Source organism: Bos javanicus, chromosome X (assembly GCF_032452875.1).
Source record: "Bos javanicus breed banteng chromosome X, ARS-OSU_banteng_1.0, whole genome shotgun sequence".
Classification (NCBI taxonomy): domain Eukaryota; kingdom Metazoa; phylum Chordata; class Mammalia; order Artiodactyla; family Bovidae; genus Bos; species Bos javanicus.
The window spans coordinates 130,377,353-130,393,915 of NC_083897.1; the positions used below are offsets into that span (position 1 = coordinate 130,377,353).

Below are 16,563 nucleotides of genomic sequence, written 5' to 3' on the forward strand. Positions count from 1 at the left end.
GCTAATACTAAATCTCCATTTAAACACTAAAACTTTCAAGATTCTTGAAGAGCATCCTGAAACTTTTTCTTTACATGAATTCAGAGTTAAACTACTTCCATAATGTTTTCTCCGGTTGGACGGTAGCCCATCCTTCCTTCCATTCAACTGCTCATTCTGTAGTTCTGGCCATTAACAAGTTTATCAGTGATCCAGGTTATTAGGCAAGTTTGCTGGAATGGCTGGAGTGGAGGATGGGCAGGAAGGGGGGAAGACACATCAAATCTCAAAGGTAATTGGAATGGGGTCCCTGGGACAGGCTGTCCTCGTGACAGGTGACAACCAGTGGCCTTCACCAACCTCAGTCATGTTTGCAGAAATAAGACTCTGAGAAACAGAGAATTTTTTTTAATGGAAAAGAGTTTCAATAGAAGTGAAAGAAAAATGCCCTATAGATTGTTCCTCTCTCTGCAGAGTAAATAGAAGCTAGGGTGACTTGTGAGTTGGTTTGGGGGAGGCAGAGCTGGGGGAATCTGAGTGTCACTTGTAAGATTGTGACACAGATTAGGACAGTCTGCAGGATATGCTTAAGTGACTCATCCTCAGGCCTCAAGAACTCACACTAGAATAAGAGCATATCCTTGATAGATCTTTTTGTCCTCAGTAATATCTGCAGGCAGGAGACTCAAGTCTTTTTTGGCAGGGTTAGGTGGTGGGTGTGGAAGGAGTTTTAGAGAAGTACTGACCAATAGAAATACTATGTGAGCCACATAAAAGATTTTACATTTTCTGGTAGCCACATTAAAAAGTAAAAAAAGGAAAAAACAAGAAAAGAAACAGGTTAAAAAAAGAATTAGGTGAACTCAATTTAAATATATTTTATTTAGCTCAATATATCCCAAGTATTATCCTTTCAACATGTGTAACCCATAAACAATTATTAAATGAGGTATTTTAATTCTCTTTTCATCTGAATCTTCAGAATCCAGCGTGTATTTTCCATGTATGCCACATCTCATCTTGGCTTAGCCACGTGTTGATTATCAAAAGCCACACATGCCCAGGGGCCACCATATCAGACAGCGCAGTTTGAAAGTGATTCTGGGATCTAAGATGGGCTTCCTGGGCCTGGATTTTAACACAGTTCAGAATGCTCAACTCCCTTGAGCATGTGGGAGAATCCTGACTCTTGCCCATGCCTCTTTCAGTCCCACAAGTATCTATTAACGACGTCTATCACTAGATGCATCACAGAGTGGGGCTGAGTTGTTAATAACGAGTGGTTTTACACAGTGGCAGGGGTGTTCTGCTGAGAGTCAGGAAGCACAGGTTCCGGGACTAGCTCTCTTCTTAGCTAGCTGTGTGACCTTGGGCAAATAATTGTGTTTCTCTGGCCTTGCTCTTCATTGTCTGCGTTGTCTCTGAAGTCAGAGGGTTGTACTCGAGAGAAGTCTTCAGGTCTCTCCCAGCATCTTCACTATCTGATTCAGTTCCAAAATTATTATTACAATTATAATTCAGAGTGAAAGCTTTCTGCATTCCAAGAATTGAACAGCCCTTGGGAGAGACAAAAGAAAGATGCGAACAATTGAGTCGGAATATGAGAGGATGTCATTTGGCACAGATGCCATAGAGATAAGTCTGTGTGTAGGTGGTTGGGAAGAATGATCACTGTCAGTGAAGCCTGGAGAGGTTTTTATTGATAGCCATGTTTTCATGGAGCCAGAGCAAGATTGCTGCAGTTTAATCTCACCCCTCACACACTTTCTGGCTTCCATTGTAAAGAGCAAATTCCGGGGGTAATGGTTCTCCCATGATTTCCACGAGGGCCCCTAGTCTACCAGGTAGCCCCCTCCATTTGGAACCTTTTGCTGCTTCTGGATTTTGATGTAGTACCCAAGTTCAGGTGGAAGGACACAGAGGGCTGACCCACTTTTCGAAATGACCCTGAGCTTGGGGAAGAACACAGCCTCCTTCCTCCGGTTGGAAGTCATACCCATAACAACTTGCCCAGCAGTACAGAGGAGAGATGTGCCTTCCCACATAGCTGTCTCCTTAGCGCGTTCAGATACTGGGTTAGCCAAAAAGTTTGTTCAGGGGACTTCCCCAGTGGTCCAGTGGCGAAGACTCTGAGCTCCCAGTGCAGGGGGCCGGGGTTCAGTCCCTGGTTAGGGAACTAGATCCCACATGCCACAACAAAGAGTTCATGTGCCACAACCTAAGACTGGGTGCAGCCAAATAAATAGATAAATATTTTTGAAAAGGTTTCTTTGGGTTTTTTGGTAACATCTTACTGAAGAACCCAAGCGGTCTTTTTTGCCAACCCAATACAAGCTCGTGTCACGAGTAAGCATTATGATGATTCAAAAAATATTCAGTGTAGATTGGTATCTTCTGAGAGAAAGTGAAACTCAGCTGATCAGGATTTATTTAAACAACTAACATCATCTCCCCTCCCCCAATAAAGCTTTTATGATATTGAAATTCATCAGAAACGCATGCTGTGGAACAGATTGCCATAATTTTCATAACAAGAGAAAAGCTGTCTAAATATTCATAAATGTAGTGCCCTGAGGTGCCTCCAGCTCACCACATCTGGAGCTCCCCTCTTTCTGACTACAATTGATGCAGATTTGTGGCCTCTGTGGGATAGAAAAATAGCCTGAAGAAAGAGTTCTTTAGCATCTTCCTGAACAAACAGTTCAGTCTTAGAGATTCAGAGGACCAGTTGAGCAGGTAGGTTAGAGAAAAAATAGTCCTTGACAGAATGTGTACAAAGGTCAGGCTTCTAAACAAACGATGCCTGGGGAGCAAAGGCTAAACTTGCCCTGCTTAACCTCCCCTCACATTATCACTGGACACTTGTACCACCTTTCTGATCACTTTGTTCCTTGACTTGCTGCTTAGGCATTGTCCCTTGTGACGGTGACACATAGTGCCTTGTGGCTATCATTTATCCCTCATGGTGGGGGCGGTGTCTTCTGCCCACCACCCCCACCATCCAGTCCAGGAAAGTGTCAGGGACTCAGTGGACACTGGCAACAGTGGTGGTGGAGCAGATGGAGAATTAGAAATGATTTCAATTTGCCAGGCTCTGTACCTAACAGAGGCTTGTCAAAGCAGTGTAGTAGCCACGAGTCTCCTTCCCCAAGTTCACAGTTACTGGGAGGGAAAGAACACGTTTGTTGACCCTCGAGCTTATTTCAGATTCCCAGGGGGTCAGCAGTGGTTGCTCTGTGGGACTTGACAGATGCTCGTTCTTTCTAGCCTCTGCCAATGCCCAGCCAGCCCAAGAGCTCCTGGTTTAGGCTAGTTTGACAAGGTCACGTTTCTGGGCTCATTGCAACACAGGGACTGCCCACGAACCCTGTGGAGCATTGCACCGAACAAAATCAAGCAGTTACAGATTTGGAGGAGAGGCGGAAGTGAGTGAAATTTAGATGAAGCAGCAGGGTTTTGATACGTTCCAAACAAAACAGGGCTGTGTGAGTGGGGCCACATCACAGCTGGTCTGTGAGCTGAACCCAGGTCCTGTGTCTTTGGGAACCACTGATCCACGAGCAGGGCTGTGTCTAGTACCCCTTACAGGAGGCCCTGTGCTGGTCTGTGTCACAGTGACTTGTTTCCTTCAACAAAGGTTGGAACACGTCATTATTACTAATACGATACATAAAAGCAAAGTTTCTGATCGCCTGTGGTCTTAGAGGACAGACTTTCTCAGGGAGTAAAAAAGCAGTAGTCACTCTCTCAGAGAAGGGGCTTCTGGGACCCTTTGCAGCTGTAGCCTGTGTGCTTGGAAGGAATACTATTTCCAGTTCATGTTGCAGCTGGCTGTATCTGCATTTGTATCCGCATTTGCAGATTTTTACTTTCTCAGTCTGAGCTAATTTTCACTTTCTTGCTACATGTTTGATTAGGAGAAAAAAGGGTCACCTCCCCTTACGTTGGGATTTTTCCCAGCCTTGTTGTTGTTGATTCACTAAACTGTTTCCAGCTCTTTGTGATCCCACGGACTGCAGCACGCCAAGCTCCCCTGTCCTTCACTAGCTCCTGGAGTTTGCTCAGATTCATGTCCATTGAGTCAGTGATGCTATCTAACCTTCTCGCCTTCTGCCACCCTCTTCCCCTTTTGCATTCACCCAGCCTTACCTGTGGACTCTTTTCATCTCTTTTGCCAGGATAGGTGTTTTTGCTCTTTTATCTTCTCCAAAGCTCGCTCACTCTTGGGCCTGGAAATTTGGGCACATTTGATATGAAATGTGTGTCCTACCCATCCCTTTAGCTTCTCCCACAGCTGATGTGTCCTAAAGCCCTCAGGCTCAGTGTCTCAGGGGTCATTGCTCACCTTAGGAAAGCACCTTTCATCAAATGCTCCCAACACAGATTCAGAGTGGGGGTCTTTCTGCAAGGGTGCCCAGCCTACCCACGCTGCAGATGACCTGGATTTCAAATGCAGTCCTCTTAGAGGACAAAGTGAACTCTCGCTCTGCTGTCCTGGTGGATTCCCTTCCTCCCAAAGACTCGGAGTTTCTCCTCACCTGAGCAGGAGAAGGTGTCCTTGAGAGGAGCCATTGTCTGCTCCATATTAGAGAACAGAAAGGCTTCCTTTGCCTGTCACATTTTGATTTTTTTTTCTTTTCAAAGTAAGAGAGTAAAAAGTGGCAGAGTTCATATATATGAAATAATTTGAAAGTCATATTCCCATCAACATGCAAGAGCAGAGGGGTCAACTTTTTCATGACAGAAAGCATTGGGCCAGAGTTGACAATGTAGTGGCAAAGACATTGTGTTTCATTTCCCCGAGTTTAGATATAGACCAGGTTTTCTCCACTTGGGCCCTGTGAACATTTAGACCACATCAGACTTTGCTGGGGGCTGTCCTGTACGGTATTTAGCAGCTTCCCAGCCCCTACGGACTAGATGTCAGTTACCATCTCCCCCCACACTGTGACAACCGTGAACATCTAGGGGCTTTGTGGGTGTCTCATGGGAAGGCAAGTCAACCCAGTTGCGAACTGCTGATGTGGACTTATGCCCCAGGAGGGCACCGCTGTATCTTCTGCCACCAGGCACATGCTGGACACTCAGTATTTTTTGAATAAATGTATTCATCCTACCCCTCCCATGAGTGTTAAAGAGAATAAGTGAAATAAGACTAGTTGTCTGCTTCTTGTCATCAAGAATGGTTGGGAAACCCCACCCCACTCTAGTCAAAGGCCTGGAACATTGTCCAGGCAGGGCCAATGCTATTTTCCTCTTCTAGGAAGGGACCCCAAGTTTCTGCTTTAGGAAGTGATTTCCCCATTTCCGAGTTTCTAAGGCTTTAATCCAAACACATCACTCTGACTCTCTTCCCTGTTGCCTTGTCCAGAGCTCTGCATATACATGCTTTATTTCCTCTCCTTAATGATAAACTCCTTGAGAATCAGATAACTAGTCTTATTTCAGTTGTCCCCAGAACATGATAGAAGTCAAACCCTTATTGCAATTCCAAAGTACAAAACACTCCCGAAAACTAGAAGGCTTTATCACTTCTTGGGTGATAAAACTTGTTCTGGGCTAATGTGAATGTGGGTATGTGCTAAGCCACTTCAGTAGTGTCCAACTCTGCGACCCCCTGGACTATATAGCCTCCCAGGCTCCTCTGTCCATGGGGATTCTCCAGGCAAGAATACTAAAGTGGGTTGCCATGCCCTCCTCCAGGGGATCTTCCCAACCCAGGGATCCAACCCCTGTCTCCTAAGTTTCCTGCATTGGCAGGCCAGTTCTTTACCACTAGCTCATTCATCCCATTTGGGGTGACGAAGCATCCATTTGCTGCAAATTTTTAATGTATTTGATGCTTGGGTATAGCCCCAGATCCCAGCTGGGGATGTTACATATTATATGGTGTGTGCAATGTATTTCCTTTCTAAAATCTGAAAAATTCTGTCCCCAGGGCTTCTGAATAAGGGATTATGAACCAGTAGTGTCTCAGATAATATTTGTCAGTTTAATGAAAGAATTTTCAGATTTTGATGTTGGCAAAAGTAGATACCACTGAGCTTGATATTTTTGTTCTGGTGTCCTCAGAAGAAAAGAAAATCTCTGGTTCTAGGCATGACCTGATACTTTCCATCTCTGCTGAAAGTTCTGGAAGGCTTCCGACCAGACATTGTGACACATGGAGTTTTGATCTTCATGTCCTAAGCTGAGCTCAAAGAATTGTCCTAAATTTAATGTTACTTTCTTGGTGTGTGTATGTTTTCTTTGTTGACATGTTTATTCTGTTTTTCCTGCTATTTTTGTTAAGGTGAGGGTATTTTCTTAAGTTTGTTTGCTTTTTGTACAAATAGATTATAAAGGCAGTTGAAGGGTGTCATCGGGTGTGGTCATGTGAATTAAACTCCTTGAACAATCTGTTTTTAATCTTATGTAAATTTCTAGAAATTTAGAGATTGGCATAATGGGGCTTTTTTGAAAGGGATGTGAATTATGACTGGACTTCTTGGTGTTTCTTGAAATTGCAATGCCAGTCACCACTTATAAGGGGCTCTTGATTGGGAACTGGGCAATTTTTGTTTCAGGGTCCTTGACCCTTCTGATACTGTATACCAGATATTGTATAACACATTTTCTCTGTACCTTTGAATGTATCTGTGTTTTTTTTTTTTTTCTTTTCTGGAAAGAGTCATTGCTTTTTATCAGATTCTTAAAGGACTCTGAGACAAAAAAGGCTTAAAAACTGACTTAAGGTTTCAGTCTTATGCTAATTTATTAATATTTTTAAATCTTTCTAAAGAAAAAATAGAGACACGATCATCTTAATCACTGGATAAATCGTGTCTTTATTTCTTGATGTGCTTGTGTGTATTCATTCCTATTTGATCTTGGACTAATTAAATCCATCTAATTGATGAATAGATGGAAAATGCCTGCCTCCAAAAATTAATTTCAGTCCTTTACTCTCCATCTCTGTCTACTACTCATTTAAAATTTATAATCTTCCCACATTGAAAAGGGATTTGGAATTATACCCTTCTTTCAAGACCTATCAAATGCCTACTCTTTTGTGAACTCTCTCCTGAATATGGTCTTGCCTTTCTCTGAAACACCGTGACAATATTCTGTCATAGTGAGTTGATGCTTATTTGTGTATTAGGTTGGACTTCTGTGTGAGGGTGGTTGGACTGACCTGTATATCACAAGCCCAAGAACTGACAGTAACTTTTTCATGTTGTTGTTAGTCACTAAGTGGTGTCAAACTCTTTTGTGACCCCATGGACTGTAGCCTGCCAGGCTCCTCTGTCCATGGGATTCTCCAGGCAAGAATATTGGAGTGGATTGCCATTTCCTTCTCCAGGAGATCGTCCCAACCCCGGGATTAGATCAAACCTGCATCTCTTGTTTCTCCTGCATTGTCAGGCAGATTCTTTACCACTGAGACACCAGGGAAGCCCATCTTTTACATGATGGTAACTCAGTAAATATTTGAATTAAAGTAAGAAACATTTTTATTCCACAGACTAGAAAATTAAAATCATAGTCTCAGTTAATATATTATTTTACATTTGAATTTACTTTTGAATATCTTAAAACCATTGATATAGCCAAACCAGCCTAATGTTCTTATTTCCCAATACTGCTGAGTTAGGGCCTAAATGCCTCAGAATTTTAAAAAAAATTCTTATTTTCAAATATATCATAATAACTTAAAATGTGAGGTAAGTAGTTGTCATGTTTGGTCAGGAGTGTCGTGAGTTTTGGTGCTCATGACCAGAGCTCTGAACGGTCAGAGGTGGCTGGGACTTATGTATAGCCCAGTGTGTTCTTTGATGCCTCCATTATTTCACTGAGATATTTCTGAGGATCTGAGGAGAAGATGGACGAGCCTCACTCTCTAATTTAACCAGAGAGCTCTGTTTTTATTTGTTTTATATTAGAGTTCTAGAATACGTTTAAATTGGCTCTAAGAGTCCTGCTAAAGTTAGCCGAACGCTCCTCTTGGTGCTCTTGGGCCAGCCTCTCTTTCACACCTGAGGACGTGAGGTCCAGAGCAACAGCGGGATTGCCTCAAGTTATGTGCTTGGGAAGGACTGGCTGGGGCCAAACCCAGTCTTGACCATCCTGACTTCTAGCCCAGAATCCTCTCTTCCTGCTTTGCTATCCCATAGTCCTCTACTCTATGGGTGTTGCTAGAGAATCATCAAGAAACACTGAATGGGAGCTATGTCAGGTTCTGGAGATACAAAGATGGGTGAGGTATTGTGTGGGAACCTGCTTTACAGAGAGAGGTAGTTGACGGTAGTCACTGGCACTATTACCTCCTCCTTTTATCTAAAATTGGTGCTTTCTAGATCATTTTGCGTCTAAGGCTTTACATATTAAACAGCATAGCTACATGTTTAAAGTGTTCTAAAACTGCATTGCAGTGATGGCCACCCAACTCTATAAATTTATTAAAATTCTTCAAACTGTACAACTTACATGTGTGAATTTTATGGTATATAAATCATACATCATTAAAGCTGTTTTTTAAAAAATGACAGAGGAACACCTATCCTCCTTTAGCTTATAAGGAAACTGACCATAAAATGAAATGGCCTCATGAAACATTTTAAAAGCATATTAGTACTTTCTTATAAAAATGTTTTCTCACTTCTGTTGGTTATAAGTCAATTTCATAGTCATTTACTGACCTATTAGGAGGCCAGGTCTTAAGGTAGCAAGGGAAGAGTTGGTGGGGGAGGGTGGGAGAAGGGATGAGAAAGATACATAGGAAGAAGGTTTGGGTTGGGGAGGCAGATTATAGTGAAGTGTTTCAGAAGAGGTTACTGAAAGTGTCCTCTTTCTTCCCAGTTCCTTCATGTCAGGGAGCCTTCTGCTTTGAGTGATAAACACCTACCTCACCACAAAGTGATGATAAGCAATGAAATTTTCTTAAGTCAGATAACAAGAAATCCAAGGACAGGTCCCCTGAAGTTGAATAATTTGACAGACATCTCAACAGTGTCAGGGCTCAAGGTCACTTCCTCTTTGATTTTCTTGGCTTTCCTTTCATGGTTGAAATGTGACTGTGGCAGGACAAAACTGTGTACTGTCTTCCAACAAGGGTGAAACAGTGTTAAATGCAAAAAGGCTGGAGTAACTATTTTTCTCATGTATCTTTTTTTTTTTTAATCTGGGAATAAAAGCTAACAGCTTCTCCCCACCCCAGGACATTTCTTCTCACATCTTATTGGCTAGAAGTGGATCACATGCACACTCCTCAACCAATCACCCACAAAGGGGAGTGAAATATATATTATTTGTCTAAAGAGACCTAAATTGACATTTTCCCAAAGAAGATACACAGATGGCCAACAGACATATAAAAAGATGCTCAATGTGACTAATTATTAGAGAAATGCAAATCAAAACTATAATGTGGCATCACCTCACACCAGTCAGAACGGCCATCATTAAAAAGTCTACAAACAGTGCTGGAGAGGATGTGGAGAAAAGGGGACCCTTCTACACTGTTGGTGGGAATGCAAATTGGTACAGCCACTATGGAGACAGTATGGAAGGTCCTTAAAAAACTAACAGTAGAGCTACCATATGATCCAGTAATGTCACTCTTGGGCATATATCCAGAGAAAATCATAATTCAGAAAGATACATGCACCCCAATGTTCATGGCAGCACTATTTACAGTAGCCAGGGCATGGAAGCAACCTACACGTCCATCAACAGAGGAATGGATAAAGAAGATGTGGTACATATATACAATGGAGTATTACTCAGCCATAGAATGGATGAAATAATGCCATATGCAGCAACATGGATGGACCTAGAGATTATTATATTAAGTAAATGAGACAAGAACAAATATCATATGATGTCACTTATATTTGGAATCTAAAAAATTGATACAAATGGACTTATTGACCAAACAGAAGTGGACTCACAGACAAAGAAGATAAACTTAAAAATACCAAATGGAATAGTGGGAAGTGGAGGAAGATAAATTAGGAGTTTGCTTTAACATATACACTACTATATATAAAATAAACAACAAAGACCTACTGTTACAGCACAGGAAACCTATTCAATGTCTTGTAATAAATTGTGTGGGAAAAGAATCTGAAGAAGAATACTGTGTGTGTGTGTGTGTGTGTGTGTGTGCATAACTGAATCACTTTGCTGTCCACCTGAAACAAGCACAGCATTATAAATTAACTATATTTCAATGTAAAAATGGTTATAAAAGTATTATTTGCCTAGACATACTTTACTCATCCCCAGGGCTGTGGGAGGGTTCCCTATTCCTGAAAATAATGCCTGAGCAAATTAGGATTCTATGAACTGGGAAGGGGATGGGGAATAGTGACCGGGTAGTTAACCAGCAATGTCTACCACACTTAATTGACTATTTTTGATGGGTGGAAAGGAATAGAAACATGACTTTTTCCTTTTCTTTGTTGGCCACAGATGTCTTATCTTCTAAAACGTTTCCATGATTCTGATCCAACAAATTATTCTTAAAGCAAAGACTGCAGGGCAGTTCTCCAATAATACTGCATTTATTTCAGTGTTGTTGCAAGTTTTGAGGTGGGGTAGTCATATTTCACTAATACAGTCAATAGGAAAATTGGTAAGGAGCTGTCATTATCCAATTTAAAGATGCTTGACTTTCCCCCCTCCCTTTAGAACATTTGGGCCCATTCAGAATTGGGGAGGTTTGCTATAGCTAACTTAAGAGAGATGGCACCATGTGGGCTTAGGAATATTTGGGTGGATTGATGGTGATGGGATTTAGAACTAGTGCCTCTTAGGATGAGTTAAGGAGCAAAAGCCATCAACTTCCCAGAGTACCTAAGACAGAAGGGTTCCCACACTAGGCTAGGGGATATAACTGATATCTTCACGTCATTGAATGGGAAGCAAAAACATCTGTCAACAAAGTTAGTCCCTCTCTTTCCTCTCTCCTTTCCTCCCTCGTCCCCTCCCTACTCTCTGTCATATCCCAACCCTAGACCAGTGTGTCTGTATTATAGATGTTTTATTGCCTTGATTTTATATATCACTCTCTTTGATTGATATGATATTAACCATAATAAAAAAATCCCCACATTTTAGTGATGTAAATTTTACCAGGGATAATATAATTGATACTTATATACCTCTAGGTTGTAATCTGTCTGTAGGAACTGGCCTAATCCTTGGGAAATATCTAAAGCCATTCAAAGTCACTGGGGTTGTTGACTTTGGTGCAGAATAATAAATACCCAGTAGGTGCTAATTCTCTTGAATTTTTCTTTCTACCTTCTGTCCTGAGTCTTTAAACCTCTTTTCAAAGTCTTAATTTCCCCAGTACCTTACAAATATTTTCACTGTCTTCTAAACAGGTGCTTTTGTGGAAATAGTGAAGGTTTTAGTATCAGGTAGACTTTCCAAAGCATATAATTCAGGGCACATTTAAATGGATTTTGACTGGCCTCAGCATTTTCTCTTTGGGGTGAAAGCTGTTTCCTTACTGTTGAACAACCCCCTTTCTGATTAGGCAGGTTCCCATAGAGGGACCTTGAAACATATTTGAAAAGTTTGCCCCCACCTCACATGTGTGTGTAAAGAACATTTGGTCAGCATTTGTTGGCCATTTGTGTCTGAAACATGATCACAAACAGCTACATTGACCTCTGTCTCTTAACAGACCATACTGGAGTCTTTCCCATTGTTTTGAGTACCATTTTATAACATATGCATATGCTTGATTTCTGATTTAGTGATGTGCAGAAGAGAGGGCAAAATTTAAGCTTTTAAGCTCTTTGTAGGTTGTGTCTACACAATCCACCTGAAGAAGATATAAAATGGTGTGTAAAATAGCCTATAAAAGGACACCCTGTTTTCTGAGAGCAAGGAAACCATTTTGCTTTTCTGTCTGAGAGAAGCAAAGCAGTCAGTGGCTTTCATGACATCACCTAATTTGTGAGGGAAAAGAGTGAGAATAAAAAAATGAATGAACCAAAAATGAGCCGTCTTGGGTGGTTTTCCGATGGTGAACCTTGTTTCTTTATGCAGCAGTTGTGTCTTGTCGGTTAAGTGTGCCTTTCTCTGCAGTTGATGTGATAGAGAACATCTCCTCCTGGGACAGCTCATTAGATACAGCATTTTAAAGGTTGTGTTTTCTTTTCTCCTTACAGCCAAGGATTACTGCAAAGTTATATTTCCATATGAGGCACAGAACGACGATGAATTGACAATCAAAGAAGGAGATATAGTCACTCTCATCAATAAGGTAAACAAAGGTTCCCTCCTATCTTCTAAACTCTGAAGTACTTTGAGGTGTTGAGTGGATAGTATGAGCTTTTATTTTAACCTTTGAAATTATTTTCATGATCCTGAATTCCCAAGAAAGAATCTTGTGTCTTTCCTCTCAGTCAGGCTAGGCCAAATGTATCCAAGTGAATGAATGAACTTGAAGCTCAGCTAGATTCCATTTGCATTGGAACCAGCTGCAGATTTGCGTGGCCCCATCCCAGAAAGGCTAACCTGGGGGACGGAGAGTGGCCTGCTTGACTGGCGAGTCCACCCTCCCCAGCAGCCCTGGCTGCAAAGCTCTGTGCCATGAGGGACCCAAGGAGGGGTTCCAGAAAGGCAAGGTTGTGCTTCACAGGCAGATAAGGCTTAAAGAATGTTTAGTGTTCAGATCAAAGACAGGTAGCATGCCTGAGAGAATCTTGCCCATCTTGCTCAGGCTGAGAAGATGGGACAATTTTATGATCACTGCATCTGTGTGAAGTGACACAGCTTAACAGGGCCTGCACCATGGACTTTATGCTTTCATGCAGTGGTACTCATCAAGAAGGTGGTTGAAAGATCTATTATTTAAGTAATTCCCAGAATATGTGGCCTTTTCCCTGAAATATAGGGTTCTTATCATGGTTGACCATGAGGAAAAGCTGAGCTGTCTTTAGGATGCTTAAGGGTGTGACTGGGGAATCATCACTTCTGCTTTCATTTATGTGGGGCTAGAAAGCTGAAACTCCAATACTTTGGCCACCTGCTGCAAAGAGCTGACTCATTTGAAAAGACCCTGATGCTGGGAAAGATTGAAGGCAGGAGGAGAAGGGGGTGACAGAGGATGAGGTGGTTGGATGGCATCACCGACTCAATGGACATGGGTTTGAGTGGACTCCAGCAGTTGGTGATGGACAAGGAGGCCTGGCATGCTGCGGTTCATGGGGTCGCAAAGAGTCGGACACGACTAGCGACTGAACTGAACTGAGAAAGCATGGACAGGGTGGAGGGGGCAGAGAAACGGGGGAGAGGGCAGGGGGTTCAGGTGGGAAGCAGGCCCTGGGTCCTGCTGCCTCTGGCCATCACTGAGAGGGGAGGGATGTGGTGTTACCTGCCCCCCTTCCCCCACCCCCAAATGTGTCTATAGGTGATTGGTAGGATTTACCTTTATAACCTTCTAATCAAGGACAGTGACCTTTAAGGAATGGCTGTGGAGGCTGTGTGTTTGAGCCCAAGCCCAAGATGCCAAGGAATGCAGGACCCCAGAGTTTAATTAGCTTGCCCAGGGTCAGATTATTTAGGGAGACAGCTTGGCGCTCTCACCTTCTACATGAAAAGTGGCATGCTGGGCAATGCTCAGGTGCCTTTCTGGACCAGTAGAGTGTTCCCTGCTTGCTGAGGGCCCCAGAACATCCATCTTCTCACCTCTAAAATTTTCTCCTGTGAACTTAATTTGATTCACCTCTGTAGGTGTGGCCAGAGGAACCCAGAGGAGGGGAAACAATGCCCTTCTGTTCCTTTCAGCCGAGGAGGCAGAGAGGTTCTCTTTGCCGGCCTTGCCCTTATCCTGTGAGCCTCCTCCAGGCTGCATTCCTGGGCACACGGCATTGCCTATTTTAAATCAGACCCTGAACCAAAGACATGAAGCGGTTGTGAAGCAGGAGATAGATACTCTGATAACTGGCACAGAGACTAGGTTTTATTACCATGGGGGAAGGGGTAGAGCTGTTTCCCTCCCCCCCACCCCTGGACAATAAAGAGACCGGAGTTTTAAACAACTGCCATTCTTTGCAATGTGGAGGGGGGTCATTTTCCTGTTTTTGTTTGGAGGGGGACACCCTCTTTTCACTTGAAAACCAGATGTACAATAATGTTTACTAAGGTTTGGGGAAAAGACTGCCGCAGATGGTCTCTTGTCTGAACTCATCTATTTCTACCTCAACATCTTCTTATATTCCATCCTTGTCATTTGATTCTATACGATGAGAACTCATTCATCCTGGTGATTTCATTCCTTCCTCCCAGCCTGAAATCCTGCCGGATAAAAGAAAGTGGAGTTTTCTAAAGAGCTTCTTTAGTCAGAGTGGGACTCTCTCCTGGTCCCATCCACCCAGTAGGGAGCAGGGAACCAGGTGGAGGTGGAAGGCTGCTCTCAGTGTCCTGAGGGTTGCGACTGCTTTCCCCAGTTCCCTAGCTGAATGTTAAGAAGCAGTTTGGACCTATGAAGCAGCTTACAGATAATTACAACTACACTTGCAAAATGAGCGCTTGGCATCCTCCCTGTCCACGTGATCCCTGCACCTGGCTTCCACATGGAGGGGTGGCACTACTCTCTAGTTACGGTGCACGGGTTTCTCATAGCGGTGGCTGCTCTTGTGGAGCTCAGCTCTAGGGCATGTGGGCTTCAGTAGTTGTGGATCGTGGGCTCAATAGTTGCTGCTCCCCAGGCTCCAGAGCACAGGCTCAGTAGTCGTGTTGCCGGGCTTAGTTGTTGCAACAGCCCACACTCTGTGGAGTGTTTCTCTGAAGGCCACACTTGCCCTTTGAGATGGATGGCCCACACCCTGTCTATGGAGTGTGTTTCTTTCTAAATAAATCCACTTCTTACCTTAAAAAAAAAAAAAAATCTGCCTGCAATGCAGGGGACACAGGTTCAATCCCTGGGTCAGAAAGACCCTCTGGAGAAGGGAATGGTAACCCACTCCAGTATTCTTGCCTGGGAAATCCCATGGACAGAGGAGCTGGTGGGCTATAGTTCTTGTGGTTGCAAAGAGTCAGACACGACTGAAGTGACTGAGCATGCTCACTGCCACTAGAGAAAGCCTGAGCAGCAACAAAGACCCAGCACAGCCAAAAATAAATAAATAAAGTTATATTAAAAAAAATAATTTTGCAATGGGTGAGATTTCAGCAAGAATTGGAAAGAAAATATGCCAAAAGTACTTTGCCTGCTGAAGATGGGAAGGATGGAGTCTGAGTCTGTCAAGCCTGCTTTATAAAAAAATCTTCCTCTTGCTCCAAGTTGAGGGATCACTCACAAGTTTATTTGGATGACTGTTTGCTTTTCATATTGCAGAATGAATAGTTTTACCATGATTTGTTTAATCTACATTTTGATATGGTTCTTTATTACATTATGAGTTGAGTTGAAAGTTCAGAATTGCTGTTCTCTAAGTGTTGATGGCTTTTGCTGTAGATTTTATCAATTTACCCCAAAAGCCAGCTGCGGTCTCATTTTATAGTCAGTTAAACTGATTTCTCTTTGCCCTGCTTTTCTGAGCCGTGGCAGGAGTCACAGGGCAAACATCACCCTCATTTTCAGTCCTAGGTTGTCAGTTCATAGAGCTTGCTAGAAAATGAGTCAGACACCTTTAGTGGGTGCCTGTAAGCGCTCCTCAGTTCCAGAAATAATGTGCACTGGCCCGAACTATTTGTGTGTGTCCCTGGAAACCAGGATGAAATGTGGCAACTCCAGTGGTGTGTTTTTTTAGTTTATTTATAAAGAATTCTTGTGGATTTGGAAACATTTCCATGGGTGCAGAACACACCTGTGTTTAGCTTTTATTTCCAGTCACTCAAAAATAGCTCCTTCGTCTGCATTCCTGCCGCCCCCATCCCGGCCTTCCTGGCTTGTGCTCAGAGCATGATTGAAAGGGTTCAGAAGCCTCTGGGTCTGGTTTCCAACCCAAGAAGCTCCCTGGAGAAAGACTGAGAGCAGCTGGGGGGGTCAGGTGGGGCTCGGCTATGAAGGATGTGTGCGCCCTGGCCGCTGCTGCCTGGGGCAGAGCGAGCCCAGCTGTGGAGAGGGCCAATGTCCCTGCCCTTGGCCAACAGCCTCCTGGCCCCAGAATAGTGGTCCCCACTCACCAGGGAGGAAGGGCTTCCCACGTGACTCCTTTAGAACTCGGGTATATCTTATCAAAAGGCTCCCCTGAGTGGCTGTCTTTGACCCATTAAAGGCAAACAGACACCCCCATTTCTTCATGGTTATACAGCCTATTTGACAATATCAAGGTAAATATGAAGAAAAGTACTATTATTGACTAAAGTCACAATGTAGTGTAGTTGGAGGAAAGGAGAGGCAGACACCATTGATGTTTGGGGGAGAAAACTGATACATGCACCTCTCAAGAAAGAAGGAAGCCAGAAGAGTAGCTACAGGTAGAAGTGGTTTAAGGTTACCACTGTGAAAAAAATCCCAGCTAGGGATGTCGCCTGTTCTTAGGGGTTTCGCCTGTTTTTAGGGATTTCGCCTGTTCTTGGGGATGCTGCAAGCCAGGAACCCCAAATGCTTGAGGTCACAGCAGTCCTGGGAGTTAGATG

The 16,563-nt window shown here is 43.2% G+C and overlaps 1 protein-coding gene across 10 annotated transcripts in view; it reads left to right on the forward strand.

Annotated features, from left to right (window-relative positions):
• SH3KBP1 (SH3 domain containing kinase binding protein 1) overlaps positions 1-16,563 on the forward strand; it is a 331,797-nt gene that overhangs the window by 235,668 nt on the left and 79,566 nt on the right. For all 10 annotated transcript variants that reach the window (XM_061407992.1, XM_061407995.1, XM_061407987.1 and 7 more), the window contains one exon: positions 12,144-12,238. In XM_061407992.1, the coding sequence (XP_061263976.1) occupies positions 12,144-12,238 (95 nt within the window). The remainder of the gene's footprint in view (positions 1-12,143; positions 12,239-16,563) is intronic.